This window comes from Melospiza georgiana, chromosome 2 (assembly GCF_028018845.1).
Source record: "Melospiza georgiana isolate bMelGeo1 chromosome 2, bMelGeo1.pri, whole genome shotgun sequence".
NCBI lineage: Eukaryota > Metazoa > Chordata > Aves > Passeriformes > Passerellidae > Melospiza > Melospiza georgiana.
Genome location: NC_080431.1, coordinates 99,504,246 through 99,520,385, shown reverse-complemented (window position 1 = coordinate 99,520,385; position 16,140 = coordinate 99,504,246). Strand labels below are relative to the sequence as shown.

The window sequence follows — 16,140 nt, the reverse complement described above, 5'->3', positions numbered from 1 at the left end:
CCTAACGATTTAAAACCCAGGACCTGGCTTACATTCAAAACCAGCTCTACAATTAGCAATACTTTTAGACAGTATCAGCTGGATTCCCAGTGTACATGATAATGTCACAGAATAACCCCAACTGTAACTAATTTAATTAAGACTTGATCCTTGAATACAAAATCACTCCTTTTCACCAAATTGTGATGCTCACTGACCTACGGGAGGGAAAACAGGCAGCACAGACAGGGAACCATTCTCTGTCATTTAACCCTTTTGTTTATTCAGCTACAAGGGAAATATATTACTAGTGTAATTCTCATGAGAACCTTTTTAACATAAACAGAGGAGTAACTCCAGGTAGCCACATGAAACTACTATTTTACACAAAAAGATTATGTTTCACAGCTGTTTCCATTAGGCTTTCAAAGTTTTGAAGATATGTAGGCCTCTCCCAGTCTACATTGTGTAACTGTATTTAGGAGTTGGCTGTGGTTTAAACTGAGTAGACAACCAAGCCCCACACAGCCTCTCATCAGCTCCCCCCATGATGGGATGGGGGTAGAGATGCAGAAAAGTGATAAAGCTTGTGGTTTGAGATAAACAGAGTTTTATAGGTAAAGTTCTGCATCTGAACAAAGCAAAACAATTCACTCACTGTTTCCCATGAACAGGCAGGTGTTGAGCCATCTTCAGGAAAGCCAGGCTCCATCACATGTGACAGTGACTTGGGGGGACAGAAGCCATCCCTCTGAATGCCCTGCCCTTCTTCCCCATCATTATGTCCTCAGCAGGATGCCCTGTGGCATAGGATAGATATCCCTCGGATTGGTTGGGATCAACTGTCCCTGCTGTGTCCCCTCCCAACTCCTGCACCCCCAGCCCTCCCTGGTGGGATGGGGTGAGGAGCAGAAAAGGCCTTGATGCTGTATGTAAGTATTTTTAAGCACTGCTCAGCAGCATCAGAAACATCCCTGTGTTATCAACACTGCTTCCAGCACAAATCCAAAGCATATCCCATTTTAATACTGTGAACAGAATTAACTCTGTCCCAGCACAGAGCCAAAATGTCACAATATCACACTGAGTTCTAGAAAGCTGATGACTAGTGCTCTGATGATTCATTCTGCTAATGAGAGAGGAGAGGGAAAAGAGAGAAGCAAGAGCCTGACCTGGCATAAAATGGATCTCACAAAATGCTCAGAGGCTTCTTGAACAGCATACATCAACCTGCAAGCTCATATGACACCTACTGATTCTGCAGTTGAACCCTTCTCTTGGGGTTCATGGATTTTTTTCAGCCTGAGTAACTGATTTTTTAGATCAACTTTGCTGCTAATAGTTTATTTTAAACAAGATAGATGTGTTCAGGGGGTGTCTGACCTGATAGGGTGTATGAGCACCTGAAATTGCTGAAATAGCTCAAGTGCTGCAATGCCTCGTCTTGGGCACTTGGTCTCAAAGAAAGGTGCCCACAAGCTGAGTGCAATACCATGTGTTATACCATGAGTTACTCACATGGAGCAGTGCTCATGAGCAGCCTTTGAATCAGTTGAGCTGCCCAAGAGAGTGGGTTTTGGAGAACACTGGGAATGATCCACTGGGGCAATGAGATTTACCTACCTGCCTCTGTAGGATTCTTCATTCTTGAAATTCTCACTGCACATAGTCCTGTTGACCTTTTGTTGAGCTTTTAATTTTATAACATACAGTCACATCTGTGGTTTTTGGGGAAGAGATTTAAACTGCAGATTAAAAAAAAAAAAAAGGGGGTTCTTTATTAAAGTGTGTCTAACTTCAGTTTCAGAACCAAACACTTCTTTCATTTTAATATGCAGAATGCAAGTACATCATTTTATACTCATCTAAAAGTTTAGGACATGAGTTAACTCAGGAGAGACAAATGTGCAAATAGACTTTTATAAAATGAATTGACAAAAATGTTGTACATTCCTCAAATGGGCATCCAGACTCCTAATATTTTTCACCAAGCTACTGTGGTATTCATTGGTTTGAACTACATAAATGTCCATTTACTGTTCTTCAGACATCTCACAATCTGATTTTTGAGAAACAGAAAGATCCTTTTTAAACATCTTTAAGATGTTTTTAAACATCTTTAAAACATTAAAGATGTGTAAAAAGCCCAAATATCAAAATAGTTATTTCTCTCTTGCTGCCTGTTTCTGTTTTATGTTGTGTTTACTGCCCCTGTGCTGAGATTTCCATATTCAAAATCACTTTTCTCGTGGTTCCATTGGCTGCAATTGTATATTTAAATGTATCCATCATAAAATAATTCTCTCTGGGACTGATGAACAGCATAGTCTCCTTTGACTCTGGGTAAATTCCTGACTCTGTTCTCTAGGTAGTGTCTGATAGTGAGCAAATGCATTTTTCAGGTACTTGTTCTCATGCATGGCCAGTTATTAGGAGATTGTCCAGTAAAAACTGTTTTTGTTTCTTTTTTTTTTCTCCCAACCATCTAAGTTCCATATATTTAAGTTCCATAGGACAGCAAAGCACTTATATTGTATATATATTATAAACATAAACCAATAATTTCTGACCTTGCTGTTGGAAGCAGTGGCAACGGTGAATTACAATGAAAAGGATAATTATAGTCCAGTTGTAATATTTAGATTCTGTTGTTTTTATGACAGATTGCATATGTCTTAGTTTCTACTCTGATGAAGTAAAAAGCCTTTTTAGACAAAAATATTGAGGATAGTCTCTTCTACTCTGACAAATAATTTTTTTTGCTGTATAAATGTTAAAAATATGTAATTTGCAGCCATTTAATTTAAATATATTTTAATAAATATATAGTAATTGAATGAATATGTATTTCAGTACTTAAATAACGTTTTGCAATTCATTAGATTCTGAAAAGTGCTCTGTCGGTGCAGTTCTCTTCCACTCAGATCAAGGGCATCATTTCCTAAGCAAAAGTGTTAGTAGATTTAATTTTGAAAACCCCTTTAGTAACTAATGTAAATGGCATGCATCGTATGCTGATCTCCTGGTTGCTTTATTTATAGATTAAAAATTAGAACAGAAAGAATTCTCTAACATGGCCCTTAAATAAATACACATTTGTTTTAAAGATGAAATAAAATATTCAACTCAAAATATTTTAAAGCTATCACAACCCATTTTCCTTGAATGAAAGAGTATTTTGCTCCTTGTTTCCAATTTTATGCAGTCTAAATACCAGCAGGTCTGTAGTAATATATTATACATAGATTTGTATCTGTGAGAGTGTGTGCATGTACACACCCTCCATCCCCTCAAATTTTGAGGGATGACAAATACTGGGGTGCTCTCTATTAGCAATTTTGGCTTTTGATACAATTACTTAGTAGAAAATAATCATTCTGCAGTAGTCTGGATGAGGAAATAGAGCCTCCAAGTTCCAGATTTAAGCACTGTGTTTGATGAAACAAGCCCTTTAGGAGGATTTGAGTTATCAAGGCTGCTGTGATTGACCCCCATGATCTACTGACCAGTGCCACTGTCCCCTAATGTTCAGTGCTGTGCCCCACATCTCATCCTGCCTCAGCAGGGCAGAGCCCACATGTGGTGCCAGGGCAGGGTGGGTGGTGGCTCCAAGGGACTAGTGGCACCTGCCAAATGGATGGCTGGGATGCTCCCTGTGCCACTGCCCTGCTGCCTGCTGGAGGTCTGCCATCTTCATGCCTCAGCCTAGCTTCTGTGGGCAGGTGGCAATGTCTGCAAGGTATTTTTTATTAGATAAAGTAGAGCCCAAACCAGCTGCTCTCTGCCCAGATTTCTCCTAATTCTGAATCAGATCACCAGGCAGTGGGAGGGATCTCAGCTCATTTTCATTTTAAGTCAAGGACTCAAAGGTGAGACCTGTATCCAAGCTTCCAATGTTTCTACTTCCCACTTTAGGGAAGTAGAATAACCTTCATAACAAGTTAGCCAAGAGGAGAAATGCACAGACCTGTGTTGTCATTATAGTGCAAGAGTTCTATTGTCATTACATTACAAGCGTTCCATATTGCTAGAGTTTCATACCTCCTTGATGTTTCTCACAGGTAGCTCCTCCAGGCACTGACTCTTCCATGTCCTCACAACAGCCAACTGACTCAAGCTCCCCTCGGCCAACCAATCCACTCTTTTATAACACTCTTCCTATTGGCTACAGCTGTGGCCTGTTAACATCAGGCCTGCTCCTAATCCTTAATAATTGGCTAGCTGCAACTCTTTAGGGGTAAGATTACTTTCTATACTACCTTTATTTACTTATGTTCTATCCCCCTACAAACCTGTGTTTGTGAGGTGTCTTCATCTCTGCTATTGCAAGGTTAATGGCTATCTCTTCAGCAAGACAGTTCCAGATCTTGGCACCTTTTTTGTTGCTAGTCTGCTAGCAGCTACTCCTCACCCAACATGGTGCCGTGGTACAGCTCCACCATCCTCACCCAAAATGGTGCCATGGTAGAGCTCCACTCTCCTCACCCATCATGGTGCCATGGTAGAGCTCCACTCTCCTCACCCAACATGGTGCCATGGTACAGCTCCACTCTCCTCACCCAACATGGTGCCATGGTAGAGCTCCACTCTCCTCACCCATCATGGTGCCATGGTAGAGCTCCACTCTCCTCACCCATCATGGTGCCATGGTAGAGCTCCACTCTCCTCACCCAACATGGTGCCATGGTAGAGCTCCACTCTCCTCACCCATCATGGTGCCATGGTAGAGCTCCACTCTCCTCACCCAACATGGTGCCATGGTAGAGCTCCACTCTCCTCACCCAACATGGTGTCATGGTAGAGCTCCACTCTCCTCACCCATCATGGTGCCATGGTAGAGCTCCACTCTCCTCACCCAACATGGTGCCATGGTAGAGCTCCACTCTCCTCACCCAACATGGTGCCGTGGTACAGCTCCAGTCTCCTCACCCAACATGGTGCAATCGTACAGCTCCACTAGAGGCAGGCTGTTGGCTTCTGCAGCTGCCCATGCTGCCAGGCTGGCCCAGTGCTCTGGGGACTCCTCATACAGCAGAAGTGGGGAGATTGTTTTTATGTAAGTGTTTAGGTAAGTGTGTACCCTAACCAGAGTCTGTAAGAGTCTATGCAGGCCTTATGACAGGCTCCATTTCTTTTCCTTGACGTATTCCAAGAGCAGTTGGACTGCAGGGTGCTGCTCAGGCCTGGTTCATCTCATCCATCCTCCCTTGAAGATGCCCATTGTCTCTGCCTGAGGCGGAGCTTGTAGGGCCAGTTGTCTCTTGAGGGTGCCCATTGTCTGTGCCTGCCCTGAGGCAGGAGCTGCTGGGGCCCAGTGAAATCAGCCTGGGCTGTCCTGAGTGGCTTTTGAAACAGAGTGCAGCCAGAGGAGGTGTCAGGTGCTGCAGCCTTATTTGCACTGGAGATACAGACTGGTACAAACACCTTGAACAAACCTGGCAGTCTTGGGCATCACTGTCACAGAATGGTCGAAACGTCTCTCATTTTCTGCTTAAACCACTTATATCTCAGTAATTTTTGGACTAAATTCATTGAACAGGAGAACTGTAAAATGACATGACAGGGAATTGAGCTCATGTGCAGTATCTATACCACAGGAGGAACAACACTGTGGAATTAATTGAATTTACTGACTTCAGTGACATTTTATAATGTATCCTCTAATTAATCTGTATACAGCATGTGAATTTTGAAGAGCTAGAAACTGAGTCTAAAATATTTATATATATATATATATATATATATATATATATATAAAGAAAATGCTTAAGTGGTATCTTTTTTCTGAAATATGTAGCCTCTGTGACTAATGGTTTTATTACATTTTTAGGCTGTGTTGCTAGTAAGAAAAATGCTTAATTTTAAAACACTATTGTTTTTATTGATGATACAAGTGGACCACTGAGGTGCAGCCTATATGTATTCATGTTTGATTTTGAATAGCATAAATGTATATTGATCCAATCTAATACCGTGCATAAAAGGAAACTACATAAATACTGCATTGCATGTCAAAGGCCTTTAGTTTTGGTACAATAAGTCTCTTTCCACTATTACCAGGAGGAGTAGGTATCATTAGCTCCCAACAATGCTAGTATTTTTCAACATTTTATGTTTAACAAAGGTAGAGAAAAGATTTCTGGATGTGAATTTAAATTTATGTTTCAGCTGTTGTAAATGCTCTTAACAGTGTGATTTTCCTTTATGCTGTGTGAAGCTTAGCTCTGTATCTCAGCTCTGTGTGTAACCATTGCAACAGAGGTTGAAGGTGAAATAATGATAATATGGTACTTGAAATAAGGTGATTTTGCTAACAGACCAGTGAACATTATCCATTTATACAGAAATAGTGTTTTAACCTCTGCTGAGTTTACTCCACAACCTGATGAAATAGTTTCTTGCTTGGGAAGGAAATGTGCCTGTCTATTTTAGGCTGGTCAGTGAGGAAAATATTTCACTTTCTGTAGTTTAGAGTAGTGCTTTTGGCAGTCTCTGTGATCCAGCAACATAGTGTTGGTATTAAGACCTACATGCAGTAAGTTGGAAAGTAGGATGGCATAATAGACAAGTGAGTCAATTGCCTTGTACTGTAAGAAATACTGAAAATATTTCTTGTGATCTAACCATGACTTCTCATGACCTTGTTTTGACACCATGACTCAATGACACAATTTTATCCCCAGGAGAAGTGGATTATTAACTTCCTGCGGGCCGAAAAACTGGAGAAGAAATAAAGTTATTTGTGGTTGTTTATTTCATTCTCTTTCTGACACTTCTCTGCCTCCTGATTCTTCCTAGTGCCTGGAGCCCTGCAAAGAGTCCTGGGACCTGAAGAAAAACCATTGCCAAAGCTTCTGCGAGGTAGGTCAGCCCAAGGGCACGCTTTCTCACTTTGTTCTAGCAGCCTCTTTAATTTAAATTTTTGGCTTCAAGGAGACAGCTGAAAACCATGGTATTTTGGCAGCATTTGCCTTTAGTTGAAAGGATACACATTTAAGAATGTAGCCATATTAATTTTGAGTTAATTTTTTTTTTTCTGACCAAATGATTTATCTGGACTTGTAAAGACTCAATCCAGTCACCCATAGCATCTCTCAGAAGGTGCTCTGACATCCCTCCTCTAAGCTGCTGTTTCTACCACTTGCCCTTTTATCTGTTCTGACCACGTGCAAGGAAGACAATCTTTGTTTAAAAGATAAAATGTTATTGTGTGAAAAATTCTTGTGCAGGATAGCTACAACAGATGACTGTTCTGTATGTGAAAGTCAATCTGATTTATAGAAGAGTAGTTCCCCAGGAGTAACTGGATTGAAGTACAGAAGACTAATATGAAAATATGGAATTATTCAAGAGCAAATATTTTGAAAACTATTTTTGAACCATCTATCAGAATAATCTGTGAAGAAGCAAACCTGAATCAGTCAAACTAGAACAAAGAAGGAGATTTTTTATTGGATTTGAAACGTGGCTCTGAGTTGGTGGAAGTGATCTGTTGCAGTTCTTGAGTGGTTTTAAGTTCAAAATGGAAATATCAGCTTAATAGAAATTTGCCTTATTACAGAAAAGGTTCAAATAAATTCAAGTCTATGAAAGTGAGTTCTTAGGAAGACTTTAATCTTTTCCTGTAAAAAAATAGAAATTACCTTACTTGATATAATGATCTTGCTGGTACACTGATTTAACTCCTTCTTTTTACTGTGGACACTTTTTTCTGGTATAAGAGAATGTTTAAATAGGAATGTTTAAATTATTGTAAGTATCATGAAGATGATTAAAAAAAGCTGTAATTTCAACTAAAAAAATATTAGATGCAGCAATGTGTTAAAAGGGATTACTAAATTACTGATCTATGTAGCTACCACAGAAGACAAAATAAAAGTTTCTCATGAAAACCAAGCCTTGCAAGAATTTTTTTATCTCAGATTATTTGCTACTTTCGCAAATACAAATTCTAGAGTACTGTAAAAAAGCAGTTTTGGTGGATCTAATTTTTGTTGTTCTTGTATATCGCTCTTCACTCAGACTGTGTGGTTCCAGATATGGGTGAAAATTTGTATAAAATTGGTTGAAAAGGAAAACATTTGTAGAACACTGTTCTATTGTAGTTAAAAACAGTGAGCATCCTTCTTTGATTAGTGTTTTGTGGTTAAAGTTAAATTTAGAACTTCAAAGGCCCATAATGAGGAGCAGCACATTTAGCAGCTAACTGAAAAATGAGCTGTGAAATAGGGTGAGGAGGAGAAGCCCTGAGGACGTATTATGCCTCAGGGAGCTATAACATTTTTAATTAAGTAGCTGCAAATTTGTGATGTTTTAGGATTTGAAATTAGCTTCAAACACAAAAGCCCGGGACCACTTTCCTTTATCTCAGACTCATGCATACTCCATAGACATTGATTGAGTGAAAGGAGGCTGTTTTCCTGTGAGAGTGTTTTCAATCTTTCTGCATTTTGTAAAAAATCTGGAAGCAACAATTTAGCAATTTGTGTTTCTCAAAGTTCCTGCTTCATGTGTTACTTCTTATTTACCAAATGAGTGTATTACTGAATGTTAAAGGGAACCTTATGTCTGAGGGACAATTTATCTGATTCCTTATTTTTGTTTTTGTTTTTTTTTTTTTTTGCCTGTAAACTTAGTTTCCAACTCATTTAGCTTTTTAACTGGTTAACCATGGCATCAGGTGCATTCCAATGGGGAGAAAAGCTGGAGTGCATTTCCAAGAGTCACTGGGGTCTGTAGGAGGCATAGAGATTGCTAATTTTTGCAGCATTTAGGCTGGTTAAAGCCTGTAACACCGAAATCCATGCCTGAAAGCTTGGTTCAAGATTCTGGACTGTTCTGTATGAAAAATGGAAGAGCTAATGTAGGGATACATTCTTGTGCCACAGCGACTTTAGAGAATTGTCTGTGAAACACCTGGGCCTCTGTAATAGCCAAGGCTTCCTCGTTTCACCAGAAATATGGGAAGAGTAAAAACAAGAAAATAAAACATTGGAATATGGAAGAAGTTTTAGAAGTTACGTGCCTAGTTGGATATAGAGAGTGGGTTGTAACTCCTGTGCAGGCACAGGAGCCTGTAAATCAGATCTGTCAGGGTGGAAGGTTTTTGGTTGCTGTGGTATGGCAGGACCAGCTGCAGACAATGCCACTTACATGCTGCAGTCATTCTGAGGGAATCGCTTCAGCTGGTTCTGCACCAAACTAAACTAAGAGGAAATGTAATTTCCATGTCACACACCATATTCTCCCAGGGTTGTAGAAGCTATTTTAAATACTCTTTTAAGTGGACCTTGCAAACCTCTGAGTGTAACATATGCTGTGAAATGTCTGTGCATTGAAGCATCTTCTTAAATATCTAGGACTAGATTTCTCAAGTAAGTAGCATTCACTTTGATTTTTAATCAATATCTTTAAAGCTTATTTTAATTTTTATTTTCTGCTGATCATTTTATAAATAAGTGCAGTTCCATGAAGAATTATACAATTACTACTATGCTGGCAAGAACATAAAGATGCTGCAAAATCTTGTCTTAGCCAACTTAGTTCAAACAGTATAATGAAACAACATTTCTCTTATTTATCTAGAATGGCATTACATCAGATATTGTGGGGAAAGTGTTGTAAAGTACAGAGAAAAGAATGCGGGGTAGTCCAAAAACAGCAGACTGTCTGACCATTGCTTCCCCTTTGTTTTGGGAGTGTTTTTAATCTGTCATTGAGCAACTTTATAGCCAGTCAATGTGAGGAAAACAAGGGAAAGCTGGCAGATATAAACAACACAGTTCCATTAAATATGGTGGTCTTACTTGAGGGAATTCATCATTCTGTACTTGGAATGCTTTTTCAGAAGTGGCTTGAATACATAAATATTCAGGGATAGTCTTGCAAGTCTTGCAAAAGCTGGAAATCTGAATAATCCTTTAGGAGGTCTTGGAAAATTTATAGCATTTTTTCTTTGATGGGGTTTGGTTAGGATGTTTTCTTTTTCATTGTTCCTGTTGAAAACATACCCTTCTTCTGTTTTCTTTTTAGCCTCTTTTCCCCAAGAAGAATTATGAATGCCTAACTAGCTGTGAATTCCTTAAGTACATCCTGTCTGTGAAGCAAGGGGACTGCCCAGCACCTGAGAAGGCCAGTGGTTTTGCAGCTGCCTGTGTTGAAAGCTGTGAAGCTGATATTGAATGTTCTGGAGTGAAGAAATGCTGTTCCAATGGATGTGGTCACACGTGCCAAATTCCAAAAAATCTCTATAAAGGTAGAGATTATTCATATGTACTCATACTGGGCTAACAACTTCAGGCCATGGTGAAGTCTCCTGGTAAACCGGGACTCCCATTTGCTGGGAGTTTGTATGGATGGGAAGAAAAAGGAGAGGTGCCTGTAGAGATGTGGCTGCACAGTGAAAGGGTGGAAAACCAGAGAGAAATATTGCTTCAATTTCTGATTTTTTCCCCTTTGTGAAGCCCATGTCTGGAAATCTGTGGAATGTAAATTTGTGGCTGAGTCACCTTAAGCAGAACAAGCTTTGCCAATTTAGGTGAAATCTCACTTTATTTGATGCCGATGAGAGAGAATACAGCAGGAAAATATTTAATGATAAACAGTTCAGGTAATCAGAAATAACATTTTTGTCTACAAGCCAAGCAGATGGGACTACCAAGTAGGAACTGTGAAATAATCTGGTTAAAGAAAAATCAACACAGAACAACATAGTGAAAGATTATAATATCTGCATACAGATATATATTAATTCATTATTTGAATCTAAGGCAATCTTATTAAAAAAATTAATTGATTTGAGTCCTGAGAATCTGTGAATAAACCTTTTCTTTGACATCCTTAGAAAAGAACATATAAACTAAGAAATTTTTTGCTTAGACAAATTTCAGAGTTTAATTTACTGGAATTTAAAAAAGCTTTATACACTTAAATATTTAAAAAATGTTCTCCTAGTGCAGAAAAATAAGCATGTGTGAAAAGAATATTCTTTTACCACGTGGTTGGTGTTTTTGTACAAGAATAAAATCTTCTTATGATAAAAAATAATATTATTCAGTTATACACTTATTATTCAGATAGAGTGGGCTCTCTGTGGGAGTCTAATCAGCTGAACCCTGATCTAAGCTCCAGGCTTAGGTTTGAATCCATGCTTATATCCAAATGTGGATGGAAACATATAAAATGGGTGAAGAAGATGGTGAATTTATTTTTAAGTTCATTATTTTAACTAAAATGTTAATAAATCTTTTTCAGTGTGTTCAGAAAGGAAACTGTCTTGTTTGCAGGATGCTTTAGAGCAGCCCCTTTTAAACTCTAAGGAATTGGTACACACCAACATATAGCACCTTTCAAAATGAAAGCTATTAAAATGGATCACTTACTTGTTTCTTTTGTCTTACTGAGACAAATGACCAGAGTGGTAGAGAGGCATTCATGTTTTGTGTGTAATGATTTACACATTCAAGCTCCATGCCACAACTGCAAAGCATTCCAGTAAATATAATAACTGGAGAAGGTAAAAACAAGCAAGCAAATAAAACAAGATTAGATGCTCCTGGAGCTGACAGAGCATATGACAGGATGTAGTACATTCTGTAACCACACACTGGAAGGTCTCCTCTGTTTGGCCTGATTAAATGGGAGCAGAACTAACCTTCCCTAACATCTTATCACTGATCTGCAGGAGGTGCTGGCTTGTAAGAGCATATATGTCTTGCAGAGGAAGGGCAAGCTCTGTACCCTACTGCCTTCTCAGCTGATGAATTCAGCTAATTAGCCTCTTCAACCTGTCTTACTGCAACAAAAGACAAATAGAAGTGGAGCAGCCTTGCTATTCATTTCCTCCAGGGGTAAATGACCTTCCTGTCACTAAGGAAGAGCAAACTCTGCAAGCATGACTAAGATCTAGTGAATAAGTTCAGTACTTATTCTTATCATTTTGACAGCGCTCACAGCTTGAAAATGAACTCAGATTGAATCTAAGGGTCTGCAGAAGTTTCCATAGTTTCACTGTTGATCAAGTGCTGGAGATTAGTTACAACAGTAGATGTAAAATTCCCATCTGATCTGTTGGATTACTGGACTAATTTGCTCTCTAGTACTGAGTGCTTAGGTCCAATCCTAAAAAAAAAAACAAGTTAATATAAGTACACTGCCACCAAGGACATATTACAAATGCTTTTGGATTAATGTAACAAGTAAATTTGCATCTCTGTTGGGAGTATTACTAATTGGCTATGTAGTCTTCACATATTTATATCCCTTTAGTGGAGATATCAAATGTTCTCTCCTACTCTTATGGCCTCACACCCCCCCTTCTTTACGCTGTCTCTAACTAGTGAAGGACTTGAGAAAGTGTCTCTGCAAATCTGTATAGATAAAGGTAAATTGTGAAGGGAAGATTTGGACATTCAAAGGGTCTGATGATGTGGCAAGATTATGGTAGGATAACTGGGGTCAGATGGTCACCCACACTTTTATGACTCTTCATGCATAAAGCAAAATAGTTTTGTATTATAAACATAGTGTACAGTTTTAAATGTGCTCATCTCTGAGTGCTTGCAGAACTGTGTGTGCAATTGTGTTGATGCCATGGATGTACCCTTTACAAGGCACTCCAATGGAGACGTTTTGAATTCTGGGGGAACCAATGTTTAAGATACAGGTTTTCATGACACACCAATGTGCAGCTACTTTTCATGGCACTGAGATGCATGTGCTGTTTGAAAGACACCTTTAGAACCATTTTTCCTGGACTGTGCTATGGCACACATACAGCGATCAGTGATTTGAATTCTTTGGTTAAGCGCTGCAGACTTTGGACTAATGCAAACTTTGGAGCACTGCAGACTGAGAGCTAATTTGTTCCAGCATGAAAATAGGGGCTGACCACTTAGAAAAGGCACATTGAAGAGTAATTGGATCTTCACATCTGGATATTAAACTGATGGTGCTGGTTCCACAGAAGTATTTTAAAGTGCACTTGTGCCGTGCTCTCACTGTTTGTGCTGCTGTGCTCCATCTGCACATGATTACATAACACTGAGATCCTTGCAATCAAATGAATCCAACTGCCCCTAATGCAAAGCAGATGGAAGTTCTCTGAACATGCAAATTGTGGGATTATTGTGTATCAGAACTAAAGAAGGATTTGCAAATATGGAAATCCAAAGTAATGTTCATTATGTTGGGCTATGACATTAGGCTATTGAAGGATATCCAGGGTCTAAACTACTGTGATAGCCACATTTAGGTACTGTATTTTTTTTTTCAGGTGGATTTTAGGTTTCTTGAAGATCTACAAGATGATTTTCATTTACTTTTAGGCCCTTGTATACTCAGGTTTATAAGAACATGCCTTAAAATGTGAAAGTGGTTTGTTTACTTGAGGAAATTTCGGTACTAAGTCATCTGTGGCAGTCTGAGTAGGAAACAATTTCTTTAACCAACACATGCAGGTGGCTTATGTGGACAGTCATTGAAACAACAAAATAACTAAAGTGCATATGATAACTTGCTAAGAAGGTTTATATGTCAACACAGAGATCTTATTGTGACATATCCTCAAGTGACAAAATGCTGCACACTCAAAAATAAATATGCCTGATCTCTGTCTAGAGAAACGTAGCTAGCACTTGATTTGTTGATTTAATCAAAAGATATCCAATTTGAAGAATTGTTTTCTCCTTCAAGCTACTGCAGATGTTTTCAGAAAGGTGATATTACTGGCAGTATAACAACATAAATAAGCGTCTTTTGGTGTCACTGTGTAATGAGAAATTACAGTAATATTTTAGAAATAAATCTTTTTCTCTGAAATGCAACAATTTGGCAATATACATAACATATCTGTTCCAAGATGTCTTGGAATTACCTTTGCTAGCCCTTTAGGGAAGAGTGGAGAGGGACACATCATGCAGTACAGCTGCAGCACGTGAGTCAATAAGATCATGCAGCCACGGAGAAGCAAACAGCTTTCTAAAGTACATCAGACTAATGCAAGATGTATGAAATAATCACACTTCACTGGTCTGCACTGCTGAGAGCTTAGACACAGTCTGTGTCCAGTTTTAGGCTTGTCTCTGGAGAAGGGCTCAAAGCTGGAGAATCTGCAGAGGGAACTGCAAGAATGCTCAGGGGTCTGGGAACACTGAAATTAAAGGGAAATGGAGTGCACTGTGGTTATTAGACTGAAGAAGAAAACATTCAGAAGCACGAAAACAGTCTTGTGGTACATGGAAAGCTTCTCCACAGATAACAGAAAGAATTTGTTCCCCATGATCCACAAACATCTTGGACCACTACTGAGTTCCTGATGCAGCTGAGGAGCCTAAACAAGGCAGTGAGAGAACTTTCTTGTAGCAAGGATAGACAAGTAGTGAAATAGACTACTGTGTGATGCTATGGAAATTTTGTTACTAAATGTGTTTTAGGAAAAATTGGGTGAAAAACTGAACAACAGGTACAGCTGATTCTGCTTGGGAACAAAGGGATCTTTCTCCTGGTTTTGTTGGGCAAATGTTCTCTGTAAAGTCAGTTTTTGTTTACAACTTTCATGTCCTTCAGTTTTTTAATGAAATAAATAAATAATTTTGAAAATTTTTTTTAAAACAAATTTTAATGTTAACAGAGATGGGTTAGCTAGGAACAGTTCTGAAACTTCCATGCTTATCATTCCTCCCTTTTTGGCATTTTCTCTGGCAAACAACCTTTTTTTCAATTATTTTTTATACAGCTTCATCTACAAATGGCTTAATCATATCTTGTAAATTACTCATATATTTTTATCTGTGCATTCCTACTACAGGTGTTCCACTGAAACCCCGGAAAGAATTAAAATTCATAGAACATCAGTCTGGAGACCTGGAGGTGAAGTGGTCTTCAAAATTCAATATTTCCATTGAGCCTGTGATCTATGTTGTTCAGAGGAGGTGGAATCAAGGGATCCATCCAAGTGAGGATGATGCTACGAACTGGCAAACTGTGGCACAGGTCAGTTCTTTGTAAGCAATGTGGATCTAGTCTCAGAATGTCACAAATCTCTTGAAAAATGTAGAATTAGAGACCAAAATCCATTCAAGGAAGCACATTAGGGGCATAGTTGTTCTGAGTTTAGTGGGACTCATTGCACAGTGTCCAAGGCATGGCTTGATTCTTGTCAAAAGTGAAAAACCAAACTGGTGAAAAGGCTATTAATTAAAAAACAACAAACAAACAAAAAAAAAACAAAAACAAGACTAAAAAAAGGAGTGAAAAAATTACTAAAACCTTTATTCTTTGTAAAGTTGTTTTCCTCAGGTGTGACCCTCCCAATTCAGAAAAGTCTATGATGTCATGCTCTTATCACTCAGTACAATCCAGACTAAAAATGTAAGATTCATGAGCGAATGTTTCTTAATGAGAAGCAGCCAACAGAGCATAAATTTTCACTTAGTTCCTTCCCAGTTTCAATCTGTTTTTTACCATGCTGACAGTCCACCTGGATGGCAGAGTTCCAATCGTTTATCTTACTGCTTCACCCTTATCCCTGCTGACAAGAAAAGTAAAATGCTGATTTTGAAAAGATCTGCAAAATATCATTATAGCTAGGAAAAAAAGGAAAGAGAGAATAAGTAGAACCATCCACAAAATAGAGTAAGGGATTTAAATTCTGTGACAGTTTGTGCTCATTCTCAATTCAGATTGTGTTGGAAAATGCTGTCTTATAAAAACATGAAGCTTGTGAGGCTGAACACTCAGAAGTGAATTTCTTAGCTCCAGCATGGTGCTAGAGGGAGCTGTCACTATGTTGTAGTCTTGCTCAGGAAAAGCCCCCTGCAGCAGACCCTGGCAGGAAACCTTGCTTGTGCAAGCCCATGAGAGCATGTCCAAAACTGATCAGGTCACAGTGGCTTCTGATCTCTCAGTTGAGGTGCAGGTCTTGAACCTGCATTCTCCATTCCAGGAAACAAGCTCCTGCCTTTGTTGCAAGGAAAATAGCAAGTAGTGAGAATGTGCCAGATCTGAATTACTCCTCTCTGTTTCTGAACCATGTGGATGTGATAGACTGTAGAGGCTCAGCTGCAGTGGCTGGTGAATCCAGGCTGCAAAGGGAGCACAGTGCTCTGCTATTTCTCATCCCAGACCTCATGCACATTTCTGGGAACATGCACTGTAGATGCT

The 16,140-nt window shown here is 39.0% G+C and overlaps 1 protein-coding gene across 1 annotated transcript in view; it reads left to right on the top strand.

The window, feature by feature from the left end:
• The window catches only part of ANOS1 (anosmin 1), a 133,743-nt gene that overhangs the window by 63,832 nt on the left and 53,771 nt on the right, over positions 1-16,140 (top strand). Inside the window, exons 3-5 of the mRNA XM_058018726.1 lie at positions 6,778-6,840; positions 10,012-10,234; positions 14,786-14,970. Coding sequence (XP_057874709.1) covers positions 6,778-6,840; positions 10,012-10,234; positions 14,786-14,970 — 471 coding nt within the window. The remainder of the gene's footprint in view (positions 1-6,777; positions 6,841-10,011; positions 10,235-14,785; positions 14,971-16,140) is intronic.